We start from the raw sequence: 19,611 nt of genomic DNA, 5'->3' as shown, positions 1-19,611 counted from the left end.
TGCATGAAATAATGAAGATTCTATTAGTATTCATGTCGGTGAATCGAATGGTAGCATTCGTGCGGCGCAAATCACTCTACAAATTCGTCTAAAACCATCCTCAAAAATCTTAAGAAAATGAAATTTGTTGTCACAAAAAAAAAACTATAATGGTTGTTTACTATTAAGAAGACATTCAAGTTTTAGATGAATTGTTACTTTATACTGATACGCCTATGCAAATAAAGTTAGTGTGCTAATTAAACAACAACAAATGACTAATCATCCTCATCAGGATACACTTGGTTCAGTCTACTCCCAAATCTTGAGCCCTCTCTTGATATATTTGGGACAAACCACCAATCGAAAACATTGGCATTGGGAAAAACATGTAAGTTGATCGATCCCCATTTGCATGGAAGGGTGGAGGGGCATCAGGAGTTACTAGGTTAGGATCATACCGATGAGGAGTGAAATCAAAGAATGGATATGTGGTAGGGGAGGGCAGCGAAACATAAGGTTGTGGAACATAAAATTGTTCATCGGGAAAAGATCCTGATGCATGTCCCTCTGACCCCAATGGCTGTTGGGAGTTATACGTGAACTGAATAAAATTGCCGAAAGGTTGAGGAGTCACAAAAATGTTCCATCACTGGGTGCAACCAGAGGTGCTGGGAACTGCACGGGGTCGTGTTGAACAAATCTTGTTCATCAATGAAGTCCACGTCCTTCCTTATGACCCGCGCCGGTATCAACATTATCCGATGATTGTGGAAAATGATGTGTTTCTGGAGGGGCTTGTTGTGTTGGCACGACTATACGATCCATTTCATTCAGAGCTTGCAATACATTTCCGACACCACTTCTAACTTCGTTAACAACGTTACCTTGTCGGTGTTGTGGAGTCGCAATATGATGCATTCGCTTTGCTGTATCAGCCTGTAAGAAACACAACAATGTAAAAGGTAATTTAATTTTAGGCATAAAATTGCGTACTAAACCTAAAAACTCCCAATTATGGAGTAAATATTTACTTACCGCATAACCTACCCTTACTCTTTCCTTGTTGATCCATCGTCTTGTTCGAACTCGATATCGTACCATATAGTTTGAATGAAATGACAAGTGTAGTGTAGCATCATCAGCAACATCGGCAGAATACAACATGTTATGTCTTGAATTCCAAATATCTTTCCAAACTCGATGCATGTGAGCCCAATCTTTTATCTGCTTTCCTTTCTGACTATCATCATGGAGATTGTCTTATTGAAGTTGCAGTACCGAAATATGTTGTTGCATGGTAAACTGGCAAAGGATACAGTCTAGTTGATTGCACTCAACAATATGGTAGCAAATTAACGGCACGATGACTCTCCAAATTCCATGACCACACACACAAACAAACTAAAGCCTCAAAAAATGCTCTGTGTACGTCCCTTTCAACAACTTCATAATTAGTCGCCTTACATGACTCACGATAAATTAACATAACTAAGCATGGTGGATCCCTAACTACACGCCCTACATAATTGAAGATCTGCAAGCAATGGAAGATACCTCAATGGTGCATATATCCTAGAATGGTCAGTAAACAACAAGCCTTCAAACAAGAGCAAAATCTAAGCACATGTATATTGCTCCAACTGCAACTCACTATGTACATGGTGTTTAATGTTGTTAAGATTTTGTCTATAAGCCATTTTCATTTTCACCCTACCCCCTTTTTGTCGGGATATACTGGAGTAACTCCCAACTGGCATACTTCACCCTAGTCATGCACATCACCACTAGTCATAGCTTCACCGTTTATTCGTAAACTTAACAAAATGCTCGCATCCTACAATGTGATTGTGCACTCACCAACTGACATGTGAAACGTGTGGGTCTCTGGCCTCCAACGCTCAACAAGTACCAGAATGAAATGAATATCATAAAGGAAAAAACGAGATTTGTGCAACGACAAGAAAACTAGCTTAGTTGAATAAATCCCTAATTTGAATTGGAACGACTGCAAATTCATATTGTTCCTCATTATGTTGTTGTCCTTCATGACCTTGGTTTTGTTGTCGTTGGGCTCGCCTTGCTCGTAAAAAACGAACCGATTTATCACTCCAAACAGATTGCGACACATGGATCGCCTGCAAACGTAGCAAAGACTCATGACATGGACCAGAATGAACTTCTGTAACCTCCGCTATAATGAAAATTTAATTCAATCTTGAAATTTCATCCAAAGAAAATCGTAATTTATATTTTATGACATAAATTGGTTACTATACAAAACATTTTTACAAATATATTTATTTTTCAACAACTATATTTTTATGCGAACATGCAACTCAATATTTCCTACATCATATTCTACATTCTACAGACTAAAAAATAAAAAATATTTTGAATTATATTCTCCTAATCAAGTATCAACTAAAAAATCAATTACACAAAATAGTCTCCTAATGAAATATGAACTAAAAAAAATTAATTACACAAAATATTCTCCTAATGAAATATGAACTCAAAAATTAGTAACACAAATTAACACTAATTCAACAAAAAAAATTCCTACATTGTTTTTTCTAAAAAAATACAAATATTTCTTACTATATTATCCTAATGAAACATTTACTAAAAAATTAATAACACAAAATAACCCTAAAAATAATGAAGAATACTTGCAGAGAAAATAATAAAATAAATTAAACAAATTATTTATACAAACATGCATTCAACAAAAATATTTCCTACCTCATTTTCTAGAAACTCAAACATATCAAAATATTTCCTACTATATTCTCTTGATGAAATATTAAATAAAAAAATAATAAAACAAAATAACACTAAAAAAATGAAGAACACTTACAAAATAAATAATAAAATAAATGAAACAAATTGTTTTTATTCAAACATTCAACAAAAATATTTCTTACCTCATTTTCTAAAAAAATTAAAATATATTTACTACTATATTCTCCTAATAAAATATTAACTAAAAAATAATAACACAAAGTATTACTAAAACAAATCAATAAAACTTACAATGACAACACTAACATAAATAAAACAAATTATTTTTAAGATAAAAAAGTAACAACCCTTATCTCACCAACAGAACAAGAAAAACACCACCAAACCACTAACACAACGACACAGTAATAGCAACAACACAACAATAGCACTCTGAAAAATCACAACGAAACTAAAAACACATGATTGAACCAAGTTTGGCTTATATTTATAAACGCACCTCCAACAAACCATGTTGAAAATATACTTTTGTAACTGCATAATATTTTATTTTTCAGTTTTTAAAATAAGATTTAGTAAATAAGTTGATTTCCTATATTTTAGGAGTAAGTCAGTTTTGATGGATTAGCCTAGTGGTTCTTATCTTTAAGGAGCAAGTTAGTCTTAATATTCTATTTTGCTAATATCTTGTTATCTAATTAGTTTATCTTTTACTATTTATTGTATTGCTGCTGAGAACAATTTGAATTAGAATAAAATAATTTTATTTTCTCTGCATACGTATTGTCTCTCTTCTCTCTTCTGTTTTTTTATAATTTCCTCCACAAAACCAACAATTGGTATCGAGAGCCTTATTCTTACGAGACCTGTACCATGGAAGGTGAAGCAAGTTTTTTCCACATAACTCTTCCAATCTTTGATGGACAGAATTATGATCTTTGGGAAGTGAAAATGCAATCTTACATGGAATCTTTGGATTTGTGGGATGCTGTGGAAGAGGATTATGAAATATATCCGCTGCCTGAAAATCCCACCATGACCCAAATTAAAAATCACAAGGAAAGAAAGATGAAGAAGGCAAAGGCGAGGTCATGTTTGTTCACTGGTGTTTCACAAATGATATTCATCAGAATCATGACTCTTAAATCACCCAAAGTAATTTGGGATTATCTGAAAGAGGAATACGCTAGAGATGATAGGATACGAAGCATGCAAGTGCTGAATTTAAGGAGGGAATTTGAGCTTCAAATGATGAAAGAGTCAGAGACAATCAAAGAATACTCAAACAAATTGTTGGGTATTGCCAACAAGATAAAGTTGTTGGGAAGTGATTTTGCTGATTCAAGAATTGTAGAGAAAATTTTGGTAACGGTGCCGGAGAGGTATGAAGCATCTATAGCTTCATTGGAGAAAACAAAGGATCTGTCGAAAATCACATTGGCAGAAGTGCTACATGCCCTGCAAGCTCAAGAGCAGCGAAGGTTGATGAGGCAAGATCGTGTTGTCGAAGGTGCTTTGCCCGCCAAACATCATGAAGTTGATGAAAGCAAAAAGGATTTTTTTCAAAAAGAATCAACCAACAAGCAGCGAAAATAGTGCAAACAACCAAAACAAAGGTAAGGATAAAAAGAAAAATTATCCACCTTGTCATCATTCTGGCAAAAAAGGTCATGCACCTTTCAGATGTTGGAGGAGACCAGATGCAAAATGTAACAAGTGCAACCAGATAGGACATGAAGCGGTGATCTGCCCCAACAAAAATCACCATGATGAGGGAGCTCAGATTGCTAATCAAGAAGAGGAGGACCAATTGTTTGTGGCCACATGCTTCTTGAGTAGTGAATCAAGTGAAAGTTGGTTGATTGATAGTGGTTGTATGAACCACATGACATATGACAAGACTCTATTTAAGGATTTGAAGCCAACTAATCTCTCAAAGGTCAAAATTGGGAATGGTGGCTATATTACAGTAAAAGGAAAAGGAATTGTTGCAATTTCAACGTGTTCAGGTACCAAATTAATATCAGATGTTCTTTATGTACCTAACATTGACCAAAACTTGCTAAGTGTAGGTCAGTTGATTAAAAAGGGATTTAAAGTGTCCTTTGAACATCAACATTGTTTTATCTATGACATTGTTGGCCGAGAAGTTCTAAGGGTTAAAATGAAAGGTAAAAGCTTCTCATTTGATCCAGCAGAGGAGGAGCATAACACCTATTTCACTCAAGTCACACCCACGGAACTCTGGCACAAGAGACTTGGTCATTGCCATCTTGAAAGAATGCTAAACATGAAAAAAAAATATGCAAAAGAAAATTTGAAGAAGTTTCAAATGGAGGAATGCAAATTTGTTAGCACACCAATGAATCAAAAGGAGAAGTTCAACAAGAAAGAAGGTGTTGATAACATTGATGAAGGATATTATGGGAGCTTGATTGGATGTCTAATGTATCTCACTACAACAAGGCCAAACATTCTATTTTCTCAAAAGAATAAAACTGAATTTTTTGTTGACAATCAAGTAGCCATTGCTATTGCAAACAATCCTATGTATCATGGGAAGACTAAACATTTCAATATCAAGGTCTATTATTTGATAAAGATGCAACAAAGTGGAGAAGTGAACTTAATTTACTGCAAGTCTAAAGATCAACTGGCTGACATGTTTATAAAGTCACTACCTATCAACAAACTTGAACTCTTAAGGCAAAGAATTGGAGTTTGCAGTTCCAAAAGCAAGGAGGAGTGTTGAAGATATACTTTTGTAACTGCATAATATTTTATTTTTCAGTTTTTAAAATAATATTTAGTAAATAAGTTGATTTCCTATATTTTAGGAGTAAGTCAGTTTTGATGGATTAGTCTAGTGGTTTCTATCTTTAAGGAGCAAGTTAGTCTTAATATTCTGTTTTGCTAATATCTTGTTATCTAATTAGTTTATCTTTTGCTATTTATTGTGTTGCTGCTGAGAATAATTTGAATTAGAATAGAATAATTTTATTTCCTCTACATACGTATTGTCTCTCTTCTCTCTTCTGTTTTTTATAATTTCCTCCACAAAATCAACAAACCACACCACCAAACTTTGGGAAAAATAGGAAGTGTATTTCCACTTGGCGCCTCCTCCACTGCGCCACCTTGGGAAAACACGCTCAGATCGCACTGTCAAACCTTGTGAAAAGCAAAACAGGGAAGCATAGTTCCTCTTGTCCTACAGCATCGGAAACTAATTGGTAGCATGAGCCAAGTTGGCACCTCATGTGCGGAGTTGTGTAGGGTGGCACCACCTGTTCCGAGAAACCACCTAATAAGGTGGCACATAACACCTCTAGTCAAAGCATGTTTGACTAACGTCTTATGCATCCTATGTGACAAGAATCATCCTTTTTGATAAATTATTTGTTGACTCACCCATTTAAGTAAATAGTTTTTAAAAAAACTAAAACGATAAAATAGCCTCAACGTGTCTATTGTGTGCCATTTAGTAATAATGAGTTGGCTTTCTAAGTGTCAATGATTATGTTAATGGAATAAAAAAATATCTCATTAAGTTACACGAATTGGTAATAGTAGCAATTAGAATTGGTAATAGTAGCAATTAAAGATAGGAAAGATATCAACACTCGGTTAAAGTGCATACCACTTTTATATCACTAACATCATTTCTATCATTTAATGAATTCTCAATCTGGAATCCATTTCTATCCTCCTTAACATTGAGAGCAAGGCCAATTCATCATGGCTAAGTGACACACAATGGGCATGTAGAAATGATAGGCAAAAAAATTGATTTTGAAATCTTTTAGAACTATTTTTTTATAAGGTTATTTTCATTTATTCTTAAATATCTTTTGAGTCTTCTTAAGTTTGATCCACTTGCTTGAATGAATTTATCATGAACAAGATGAAAATAAGAAACTCATAAACAATATGCAACAGAAGAAATTTATTGATGAGAAGTTTAATAATTTCTTCTCAATAAATTTCTAATGTTGTATGTCAGTTTAGTATCTTACTTTCATCTCTTTTATGATAAGTTCATTCTCTTTCTTAGTAACAACCTCATAGGTAAGATCCAAAAAGAAATCTCAATCCCACATGTTTCAATATATCAAACAAGATTAAAAAAATAAGCAACACATTCAAGCATCATACAAATCCCACAAATAGGATTCAAAAGAAACCCTGACTCCATGGAGATTTTTTACAAAGTCTCTTTTGTTTTATACATTATCCTACATACCACAAGGGTGTAACTAATTAAAAAAAATACAACATGTGCCATTTTGCTTTTAGTGGCAACATGTTAAGTTATTCAAGTAAAAAAATTTATTTCTTAATAAGAAAAAAAAATATGAATAGTGATTGGATTGATGATAAAATAAAACTTTGAGTCTTGAACAGTAATTTGATTATTCAAGTAAAACAATTTATTTCTTGATAAGAAAAAAAAAACATGAATAGGGATTGGATTGATGATAAAATAAAACTGAGTCTTGAACAGTAATTTGATTGATGATAAAGAAAGAGATTTTTTTATTCATGAATGTGTTATTGCATGAATGTATGGAATCCATCTCCATTCTTTATGCTCGAGTTTTTCACGTTTGAGTAGCATTTTCTAGAGTTTAATCAAGAAACTGTATTGACATAATATTTTTGTGTAATTTTTTAATAACAAAGAAAGATAAAGGAATACAAGGCAAAATAATTAATGCTATAAAAAATAAAAAAGAATATTATATATATTATTTGGAGCAACTAACTTTTTTGTATTCACGGGGCCAATTAAAAGGAGTACGATTGAATTGTAATTGTGGACACGGGGACAAAATGAACAAGATGTTTTTCTACAGAAGTCAATACCAAACACAATACAAAATTGAGAATAGGACTGTCGTGAAGTGAATAGAGTGGGTTCCAAGTGTCAAGGGGTCGCACATGGTGCTGGTGGTTGTTAACTAAAGTTGGCTTTGGTGGGGGAGGTGTATTTTGAAAACGAAGGCCTTTCGTGTGCCTTTTGCTTCAATTGCTTCTTCTTTGCTTCGCTTTCTAAGTGGTTCCGCGGCCAACGACCGAAAATCACGCAGACATGTCATTGGAGAGTTATCTCATAAAGTCATTACTTCGACTTAACTTAAGTTATACGGTTATGATTTATATATTAATATTATGTGATTTATATTGCCACATAAAATAATTTATTTAATCAAATTTAATAAAAAAAATATCTAATTAATTAATTGTAATTAAATATTATATAATAAATTTTAAATTTATCAAATAAAAATATATTAGTTTTGTCTAATAAATTGATCTCGTAATTATTTTTTATCCAACATTAGAATAAATATATTTTTTTATTAAAATTAGAACAAATATATCTAGCATGATAATGAAACCCGTACATGTGGGTATCGATTCAACCCATTCCGATTTTGATAAGAAATACTCGAGTTGATCGAATACGAGTTTGGGTTTGAGTTTGGTGATTATCTGACTTTTTTAATCGGGATTAGGGACAGGGATGTCACTACCCGTCCCATACTCATTCTCATATCCGTCCAAATGATAAAATTATTAAAATTTTATTAATTGCTTGTTAATTTCATTTTATAATTTTTACATAATTTAAGATTTTTTTCTTAATGATTTTTATAGACAAATGCGCTACAATAAATTTATTGACATATAAGTAGTTAAAAATAAATATGTAACAATCAATTTATTTTTTTAAAATCAGATTTTCAATATAATTTAAAAAAAAAAACTTTTTTAAAAAATCTAAACAGGGGACGGGAATACCCGATACCCGGTAATAAATTTTAACCCATCGGATATCGGGGACGAATAATATATGTTGGGGAGTCGGGGTTTGAAACTGAGGAAACAATACTCATCCCGCCCAGTTGGCATGTCTAAATATATCTAATAAAATTTTGAAATATATATTTATTATATCTTTATCTTGATTTTCTTTATAATAAACACATTAGAGAGAAAAAATATTATGTATTTGATAGAAAAAATTGAAAATATTTTTTCTATTTTTTATTTCATAAAAATCATTTAAATATAATTAAGGTAATTGGAACAAGTATATCTTCATATTTAAAATTTTAATAAATTAATTACTATCACACATGTATATGCTTTAATCAAGATAATTATAAATATTTAATTTTTTTATTATAATAAAAGGAAACAATTATGAAAAACAAATCTTATGTAATTTATTCAAATGTATTTATGTAAAAAATTTCAACACTATAACAATTAATTTAATTTATGAATAAAATTTTGTAATAAAATATTTATTTAATAAATTAATATTAAAATATTCGTTATATAATTGTAAAAATGATATTTAACCTTATATTATAAATATTAATTAAAAAAATTGTATATAAAGTTATTAAACATAGAAATAAAATATTATTTTTATAAAAATATATTAACGAATTAGATTTAAATTAATTTTTAGTATAAACATTTCAACTATATAATATAAATATTATTTAAAAATAATATTTATTCCAAAAATTATTTAAAATTATTTTATATGATTTCTAAGTAAAAATTATTTTATAGGATTTCAATTAAAAATAAATACTAGATTTTATATCCTTTGCAATGCATGGGTAGGGTTTGATGAAATTATAAAATTTTAAATTTATACTTAGTATTATTGTATTTAATAATATCTAATATATATAAATTTATCATTTTTAAAAATATTTAGTATCATATTAAATATAATTACATTAAAATTATGTAAAAAGATTAATTGCATTTTTAGTTACATAATAATTATATTAAATATAATTAAATTAATTTTTTTTATTAGATATATTTGTTCTAATCTTGATAAAAGATAATTATGAGATCTATCTATTAAATATAATTAGATAATATTATTTTCTTAGATGAATATAAATCTAATTAGATAATATTTTATTAAATTTGATTAAATGAATTGTCTAATAAGATATATTAGCCACGTATCATTACATGATTATGATTGGATAATATATAGGTTATACTAGTGTGACTTATTTTCATGTTATATTGAAATAACTATAATCTCATACAACAAACTCTTGCTTTGAGTATCTATTAAGATGACTTATGTTATCAAAAATCTAATTAAACACTTTTAATGAGTTCTTTTTTTTTTAATTATATATTTTTTATTCATAAGACTTGAATCCAAACTTTAACTAACTTAAGGAAATTGAGTAGACTTCTACTCAAACCAATGCCAGGTGTACTATAAAATTTAATTAAAAATACCAGAAATACCAAACACATGAATTAACTTATGCAAAAGTTATTCTAACTTGTTAGTGTGTATTTGGTTAAGTGGTGTGGCTACCACACCTCGTTTTTTTTTTTCAACAGTGCCAACAAAACAATTATTTGTTTCTTTTGATTTTTCACGGTCACACACCACAATTTTTTGGGTTACATAATCTATTTCAATAAGACATCCAAATACACACTTAATCTCAATTTCAAATTCTAAGTTTGCAGTTAAGTTTATTACGCATATGGATAACTTTATCTTCTATATAGTGATGTTATTTTACTCGAGCAAAACTACTTTATATAAATTAATAGATATTTGTAATCTTTATAAAAAAATTAAAATAAATACTATATATTATGTTAAATTACATATTTTTAAATAATTTTAATTAGAATGTATTAACAATGAATCTTTTTATATTTTCATTCAATTATAAATTATTATATATGATAATATTATTGATTTTTATAATAATTATTTTTAAAAAAATTAGAAAGTAATTTTTCATTGGTTGAGAGTATTAAAAAAAATATAGACAATGTATCAAAAGTTCAAAACTAAACTCTTTTTTTAATTTAATATATAAGATAAATTAAATCATATCTGCAATGAGAAATCAATTTACTCACAAATAGATAGAAATTGTTAAGATAAAGTGTAACAATATTAATACTTATACCACAATTAATAAAACACTTGTATATAAGTTATTTCTACAATTGAAGAAGAGGAAATATGATTAAAATTTTCTCATATAAGTTGTAAATAAATAAGGTATTATGGAGATTGGATAACATATATCAAATAAGCTGAAAAGGCTTATAATTGTGTTGTAAGTTATTTTCATAAACTCTCTCAAACAATTACTCAAATATTATTCTACCCGAGAAATTTAAATAAGTTCTTTCAAAAGAAAATTAAATAAATAATAAAGTGATTGAATATAAATGATGAATGTGTTGAAATTAAAATTAGATCATTTGGATAAACTAAATATGATATATATAGGTCTTGAAAATTTAAGAACAATAATGATGCAATTAAAAAAATTATTTAAATCGTTTCTAAATGATAGTAATCAAAATCTGCATGACAAGAAATTGAATTTCACATAACAATTTTATCACATGATTATCTTTACATAAAGTACAAATATCCGGGGAATTTCAAGTGAAAATTACTCTTATGAGAATATATAATCATATACAAGTAGTTAAGATTCATTTTATTTAATTTTAATTTTAATCATTTCTATATAATTAAATTATATGATCGAAATTTAATAGCACCGCAAATATATACTGCAGGCGGTTTCTTCATAATCTGCCTCCACAAAAATTAGTGTCACAAGTGACTCCATTTCTGCACACGCATGTAGCATGTTACATATTTGGAAACGTCCAATTACGAAAATAATTATTTTTTGATTTTTTCTTAAAGAATTATAGAAAAAGTAATCCTAAAATAATTAACTCAAAAAACATACTCAATCATACTTGAAAATAATCAGTCATTTTGTGATTCTACGGATTGAAATTCTGAAATCACCACGTTAGAAAGGGTTTACTTGTGACAAATTCATAATAAACATTAAAAAAAAAAATCCATACATAATCTGATAATCATTTGCTTTTTCATAGAGATAATTTTAAATTTTCTTTTTTCCATGCTAGATGTTTAAATAAACACAATATATCTATATTGCATAATATAGGTTAATAAAAATATTATTTTTTTAATGAGTTAAATGTCTATGTAATAAAATAATTTTATATTATCATTCAATTAAAGATTATCGTTTAAATTACTTTAAGATGGATTATAATTATATGAATATATAAAACATTTTACATATTGTATTTACATAACTTTTCTTCTCTTTTTTAATTATAGGAAAATACTTCAAAACTTGTTAAACTTCAACCCGTTTTTAATTCAATGAGCCACTTAGAGTCTTAGACTATAAAATCTTTCTATTTAATCATAAAGCTATAATAATTGTTACAAGAATTCCTTTCATTATTTCAATTTTTTGTAACTCAGATCAATCATATTAAACTTATTCTAATTTCACAAAAAAAAATACATCATATATATATATATATATATATATAATCGTTTATCATTGCCGAGTGGTACCACATCAACTATGATCTCATCGCAGCTAGTCGATCTGAGCTCCGCTGAGATTTTTCTTTTTGCTACTGCTATATATTTTTATTTATAAAAAATCAGTAAATGAAAATTAAATATTAGCAAACAGCAATCAATATTAAATTAGCAAGCATGTGCATATCCTGCCACATCATCAAGCAGTATTTCTTTTTTTTTTTTACTGTCATCATCAAGAAGTTGCTATCTGCAGATTACGTGAATTCTACAACCGTTACTCCGTTAGCGAATTCACAGAAACTGAATTGAAGTATTTGTGGAAATAATTGTTTTAGGTTAAAGATTAGATAATAAGATTTTATAATTTATAATAATAATAATAATTTAGGGACATGGATGTATACATATTTTCCTAAATTTATATAGAAAGAGCACAACGACGAACGAACTCTTTTAGGCTTAATAAAAGTGCGTTTTTCTGCTCCAAGAGCGTGCCTTCGCGGGGTAGAAAAAAGATAAAAAGTAAAACTACTTCAATTGTGTAATTAAAGAAGAATAAAACTACTTCTATTGCTATATATATACAAAATAACATGATACAAGCTTTCAATATACAGCGCAATGTGCATGTGTACATGTTTTCATACAAGCATGCAACAAATAAGGTCTATTATGTCTGTAATTAAGTTATATATATATATATATATATATATATTAATGCTGCGGATGAAGGGATTAATTGACGATTGATAGTCATGAAAGCTGAAGCTGATGCTCTATTATCAGTTTTTAGCATGGGTTAGACCTTTGATCTACCACCCCATAACGCAAGATCACATCATTAGTGGTTGTTAACTATTTGATAGGGCACCTAATTAACGTGTGATGTTTAACAAATTTTATAGCCAAGTGGTTCATACTAATTCAGTCTTTTCAAACTACTTGTAAGAAATTTTCTCCAATATTAATGAGGAGTCTTATCGTTAATGTATAACAGACTTTATTAAAGAAGATATATGTTTCTATTATTTCTCTTACTTTAGAGGTCAAACAGTCAATTCAGTTCAAGTTAAGTAAAATCATTAGGGATAACAAAAATTTTCTTTCAAATAATTAAGGCAATGCATTTTTAGGTTTGAATTTAAAATTACTAATTAAACTTAAATAATTTCGTGTTAGTTGATTTATGTTTGAACTTATGATCACTAATTAAACTATAATATTTTCGTGTTAGTTGATTTATGCATCAGCTGTCATATAAATATTTAAAGTAATGCATTTGAAATTTCCCTTTCCTAGCTAGATCAATTATTAGGCTAATCTCCAACCATCTCATGTGAAAGACTTTGATAATCTTGCCGTGGCATGCGAATATATATAAGGCGATCATTGTCAACAGTTTCACCAATTTTGTAGTATTAATTTATACTATCTGATGGAGACTGATAAATTAACAGACAGATCATATACAAGTGGTTGGCAATTGAAAATCTTGAGCTCCGGCATTGGATTGCATACACACGTATGGATTTATTTTAGAAGCTTTAATTTGAACCATAACTCGATGTTGACCAAATGGCCAGTGCTAGCTATGCATATATAGCATTCACACATAATTATGGAATAATGTGATCATCATCATCAGCATTCTCATGTACAAGGTACTAAAAATGAAAAGTAAAAATAATCTTATAAATATAGCTTGCAAGAAGAATAATGGAGCCAGTGCAAGAAAACATTTTATGGTGGAATTTATTTGTAATATGCTTCTATTATTCGTGCAATCTTTCGTTCTAACCTGTTTTAAACGCTTGAGCACATGGAGGGTTCTTTTGTTGCAGCCATTTCTTATTAATATATATTTTATTGAAAGAACGGCAAGTAGGACGTAGGAGACGAATTCATAATATTTAAACTTATCAATCTACTCTTTCCTTTTAATTAAACAATATTTGATTTTATATCAGTATATCTTGTAATAAATTAAACACTTTTGAGAGTTTAAACTAATCATTACCACATACAAGCTATTGATCGGAATAGAACTAAGTGTCCAGTTCTTTAAGTAATGTCTCACATTCTAATGTTTTGAATTAGTAGAATAAAAAATTGGTTAACGGTCTGGTCAAAACTGGTAAAAATCCGGTGAGGCTTGGAGCCAATGAATTGGCCTAAACTGTTTTTTTTTTCTTTTCCCCACCCTTTTTTAATTTTCATTCTAAGACACGTTTTAAAATATATAAATGATCACATGTGACATATTCATATGAATTTCTATTATTTAACTATTTTGTTATGAGTTTTTTATTTTTTTAAATATATATCATGACTCTTCTATGTTAATTTAAATATTTTTTTTTATAATTTGTATTAATTTTTCATCTAATATATTGCATAACATTAAAATGTATTCAATTATCTAAATGTAGAGACTTGCGATGTTTGGAGGTCTACCTACTTGAATATCATTCCAAACTCCAGAGAATTAATACAGAAGAAACTTTCTTGTTTGAATAAACTATCAGTAATACTATATAAGGAATCAGCATTATATTAATCATTAACATATTTGTAGAACAGTGAATATTTATTCTTTCTTATCAGCGTGTCGCTGAAGATATTATAGCATATAATTAAACCAATGCTCAAGCGAATCAAACACTAATCAAATAGACCGAAGTAATAGGATTATTTTTTTTTATCAGTCTGAAAAATAAAGAACAATAAACAAATATCTTGAAGCAATAAGATATATATACATACGTGAAGCAAAATTTGTTGGTCTATTTTAACTTTGATATTGACTATTAACAAATTAATGATATATATATATATATATATATATATACACACACACACGAAGCAATAAATATATTTTAGGAACTATTTTATCAATGAAAGTATTTTAAGGAGTTTTTCTTTCACGAAAACCTTTTTAGAAATTTTTCTTAACCTCTTTCATTAATATATTACCTTCTATTTTTAAAATTAATTTCTATATTTTTTAAAAATATTAATAGTTAAAAATACAATGACAAAATGTATTATTTATCATAAATTTAAAATATAATTTATATGTTTGAAAGTATTTATTTATTATAAATTTTAACTATAATATAATGTATGAAATTTAATATCATAAAAAGTTATTAAATAATACATGGGTAACTAAACTTATTTTTTTTCTTTCTTTTATTAAGAGAATAAACTTATTTCTAAAATAAATAAAATTGTTTAAAAAAAGAACTTTATAGAGCATCAGGCATGACACGTTACAGGAATCCAAGTGTCCAACGACTTGCACGTTTTATTATTTTGCCAGTCGAATCTTATGTCTAAACAACTTTAAAAACAAGGAAGACTAAACTGAATTTTTCATTATCTTAACTTAATCTCTCTTCATATATATATATATATATATATATATATATATATATGGGTGGAAGTTGCTAATGTATTAAATTAATTAATTCTTCATTTTAAAAAAGTTTACAGCATATTTATTGGAAGCTATTATTTCCTATAAATCATTACAAACTATTTGTAGTGTAATTGGATTTTATTTATATATAAAGGGTGTAATTGGGTTCTTGAAACCTATAACATCATAATTTGTGTAAAAGTCATAGCATACAAATTTTTATTTAAACGATAATTTGAAACTTCTTAAAGAAAACTTCAAATACGTACTTGAAAATTTGCACTAACATCGTGCTTTTTTTCGTATCAATAGTATCATCTGATGAAAGTTAAAATTATTAAAATAAATTGACCTTTTTGAACAAAATACTTCTCACTTACTTTGTCTTATGTTTTAACTTTTAACTCAACATCGACAGTGGGAACTAGCACCAAATTTCATTATTAATTGTCATCACTAATCAATCTATTCTCATACAAAAAACTATTAAGTAACATCTTACTATTTTTTGGTTATTACACTTCATATAGTTTTAGGGTAAATAAAGATTGACCAGCACTTACAGCTTATGACCCACCTGAACCTGATTTACTTCAACTGCTATGCCTATTCATTCTTTGGCCTTTTCAATAGCAAGCATGAACAGTGTTTTCTCTCCCTATTGTTTTAATTTATCAGAGTATCCACATTTGGTTTATTGATTTCAAATTTATAGCAGTGTCGTCCACATGATTGTGGAACATTATTTTAATTGTGTTATATCCTTTTTTTTTATATAACATATTAATAATTAATATGTCAAGAAAATTTAATTCAGTTATTTAAGTAAGATGCGTGAATTATTATAAGTTTTTATGTGTTTGATTCCCACGAATTAAAAAAAAATATTAATCTTGAAGAATTAGAAATATGACACACTATACTTAATTAAGTTTTCCTTCAAAAACAAATTACCAAACACAAATTTATCAAACTACTAACTAGGATTAAGTAATATAAACATAGTCACATACAGATTATACATCACATTCACTGATCATACTCTTTAATATTATACAATTCCATAACTTGAGCCACATATAGAAGAACACTGAAAAGGAGACTAGGAGGGACATATATATAGAGAGAGAGAGAAGGTGTATATATATAGACAAAAGTATCAGTCACCCCAAATAATTAACCAACAAAGACAAAGGAACCAGGCATAGCCCCCTTTTCTTTAAGTCTGTGCAATCAATGTTCTTTCCATTGAATTTTAATTCATGCTCATTATCATCCATCTTCAAATCCGAATAATGTTCTGATGATGTGATGAATTCCTTACCCTACACAATCATGATCATGAAAACCATACATACATAGAAAATTGGTTAGATAGGAATATTGAGAACCAAATTTATTTCTTCTCTTGAAATGAGAAGCATTATAATCCAGATTTACCAGAGAAGCTTCTAGTTGATCATCAACCTTCCTAGAACTCATTTCAGCTGGATTCAAGTCTCTCACCTACACATAATAATTAATAATGATATTACAAACAAAACAAAACAAAACAAAAATGAGAAAACAAAAAATAAAAAGTCTCATGGCATATACTGAAAGAGGGAAAGAAAAAAAAATTTGGAGAGAAAAAAATTTATAAGAAACAATAATTGGTGTTTTGTATATATACCTTGGGGCTATTGACTGGAGAGCTAGCAGTGTCTTCCAAAGGGTCATCCTCTGATATCTGTTTGGCTCTTGCTTTCTTGAAGCTTAGTTTTTTGGGTAGATTTGGGGCAGTGCTGACCTTAAAATTCTGATGAGAAAATTTCCATGCAGCACAAGAAGCAGCATCTGAGAGCAAAGAGGAGCCATCCAAACTGGAACAATAGCTTGGCTCTATGCCTTTTGAGAAATCTTCTAAGTAAGATGTCCATCCACTTTCCTCATCAGAACCACTTTGGTTTTTGCAGCCAGGTACTGCCCTGCCTCTAGATGAACAATTCAGAGAATGATCCATTAGTCAAACTCTAACAAGAACAGCATATATACTATATAGAGCACCACTATAATAATAAGAATAATTTATAATCTATATCAATAATAAAAAGAATATTCTTACTTAGTCTCAACATTTTTTTAGCCTTTCTTTATCTTTTGATTGTTATTATAAATATTTTATTATTCTATTTAGATAAAAATAAAAAATAAAAAACACCAACTACACGCACAACAAATTCAAGTTCAAAGAATATAAAAAAATATGTAAACAAATAAGTATGGTAGGACCACCAAATGTTTATCTAGTTAGTAAGATAGTTAGTAAAAAATAAATTCATATTCCAAAATAGATATGATTTGATTTTAGCTGCCGATGTGAGAACATCTTTAATGAATAATATATAAATACTTTTATAAACATTCTCTTAGTATTGGAACTTACTCTGACCTTGGTGAGCATCAACTTGCCTAAACTTTTAATAATAATAAAAATAAAGTATGGTAGAAATTGTCTTTTCAATAATAATAATAATAATTAAAAAAAAGTTTGGGCAGTGGTTGAGAATACCATTTGAAGAGAGATTTGTAACCGAAAGTTAGAGTGAAGAATGGAGAAAAAGGAAGTCCATACCATAGATTCTTGGGGTGGGCCATAGGGTGTTGAGGAAGTTAAAGTAACAGTTGAAATTCCAACTGAAAAAACTAAACATAGAAAGAGAGAAAGAGGAGAAAACGTGTAGAGAGAGAGAAAAAAAAACCCACTTTCCGTGTGGATTATATGTCGTGATGTTATAATTTAATTAAAGATCTCAAATAGTTTGAATCCTGAATATCAACGATCAATATATAGAATAAAAGTTTTATCACATATTATAATTTTATCTGATTCGACTAAACTTACGTTTAAATTCCTGTGCTCTAAACCAAAAAGAAGAGGAAATAAAAAATAAAAACAAACTACAGAGAGAGAAACCGTTGTTGACCGTTGTGGTTCAGAAGGACGGCATTTTCCATTTTTCCTTTTCAAGACTCGGCTTTCTGGGGATGGCAATGGTCGTATATTCATTGTATACCCGTAAAATAGGAAAAAAAAATTAATCATACACGTCAAGTGTATGGGTAAAAATTGAGAGAAAAAAAAAAGAGAGAGAGAGGCAGAGAAATAAAAAAAAGAGAGAAAAATTAATAAAAGTGACAAATGATGTAATGGAAAATAAAAAGAGATTGAAAAAATATATATAATGAAAGTGAGATAAAAGAAAAATTAAATATACTAATATAATAACCCTACATTATAAAATCCGTTTTACATTAAGAACAAAGCTTATATTCAGTTTCACCAACAATGATTGACACAACTGATAGTTATTTATGTCTCTTGATAAATCGTCTTGAAAGAAAAATATTCATCTTAAGTGCGCTTAAGATTTTCAACAAAAATAACATGAGTTACTTACTATGATCAGCCAACAAATGTTGTTATAAATTATAATAGCTTATGATAATTGCTTGGAGGGTTTCTTAGTCGCAACAATGTTATTGGCACGACATCAATTGCCGTTAAGATTCCAATAATAAACATTTTCAAAAAAAAATTAATTAATATTATTTTGTCTTTTTTATCGGCTATGTTTGTACACCGCAATAAATGACGTCATTAAGGGCAAACATTTTACCTATTGCTGATATTAGGTGCACATTTTCTTTATCATCTTCTCTACTCAATTACTTATGGTTTGATGCTTATCAAGCTATAATTTTAATCAGTGTTGCCCACTCCTCTTGAATGTAATTAATCCTAGGATCCGTGCAAAGTATGGGTACCAACTCTCACTAGTTTTCAATTAGTTCATTGCCAAAGGGCATAGTTTGATTAGTATTTTTCAACTCACGCACATAGAACATAGAACATAGAACATCGGTACCGTTATTGTTGGGAGACAACTTTAAAAAGCTTATATTTGACTTAGATGTTCGCACACATTATGTATATATAAAGAACAAACGTATAATAGGAGAATAGTCATTTTATATGAAAATTAAAATGATTAATTTTAACTGT

General features: G+C 28.7%; 2 protein-coding genes across 2 annotated transcripts; one reads left to right on the top strand and one right to left on the bottom strand.

Moving 5' to 3' along the window:
- Positions 1-3,858: 3,858 nt before the first annotated feature.
- LOC114380360 lies at positions 3,859-4,320 on the top strand. The gene has a single exon (XM_028339363.1). The coding sequence runs from the start codon at positions 3,859-3,861 to the stop codon at positions 4,318-4,320; it is 462 nt and encodes a 153-aa protein (XP_028195164.1).
- Positions 4,321-16,530: 12,210 nt separating this feature from the next.
- On the bottom strand, positions 16,531-17,586 carry LOC114379450 (vascular-related unknown protein 1-like). The gene is made up of 3 exons (XM_028338111.1): positions 17,239-17,586; positions 17,007-17,072; positions 16,531-16,891 (listed from the first exon to the last, which is right to left on the bottom strand). Exons 1-3 carry the CDS (start codon positions 17,566-17,568, stop codon positions 16,730-16,732), a joined length of 558 nt encoding a protein of 185 aa, XP_028193912.1. The 5' UTR covers positions 17,569-17,586; the 3' UTR covers positions 16,531-16,729.
- Between the last annotated feature and the right edge of the window lie 2,025 nt (positions 17,587-19,611).

Source organism: Glycine soja, chromosome 12, assembly GCF_004193775.1.
Source record: "Glycine soja cultivar W05 chromosome 12, ASM419377v2, whole genome shotgun sequence".
Lineage (NCBI taxonomy): Eukaryota > Viridiplantae > Streptophyta > Magnoliopsida > Fabales > Fabaceae > Glycine > Glycine soja.
This window is presented reverse-complemented; position numbering and strand designations above follow the sequence as displayed.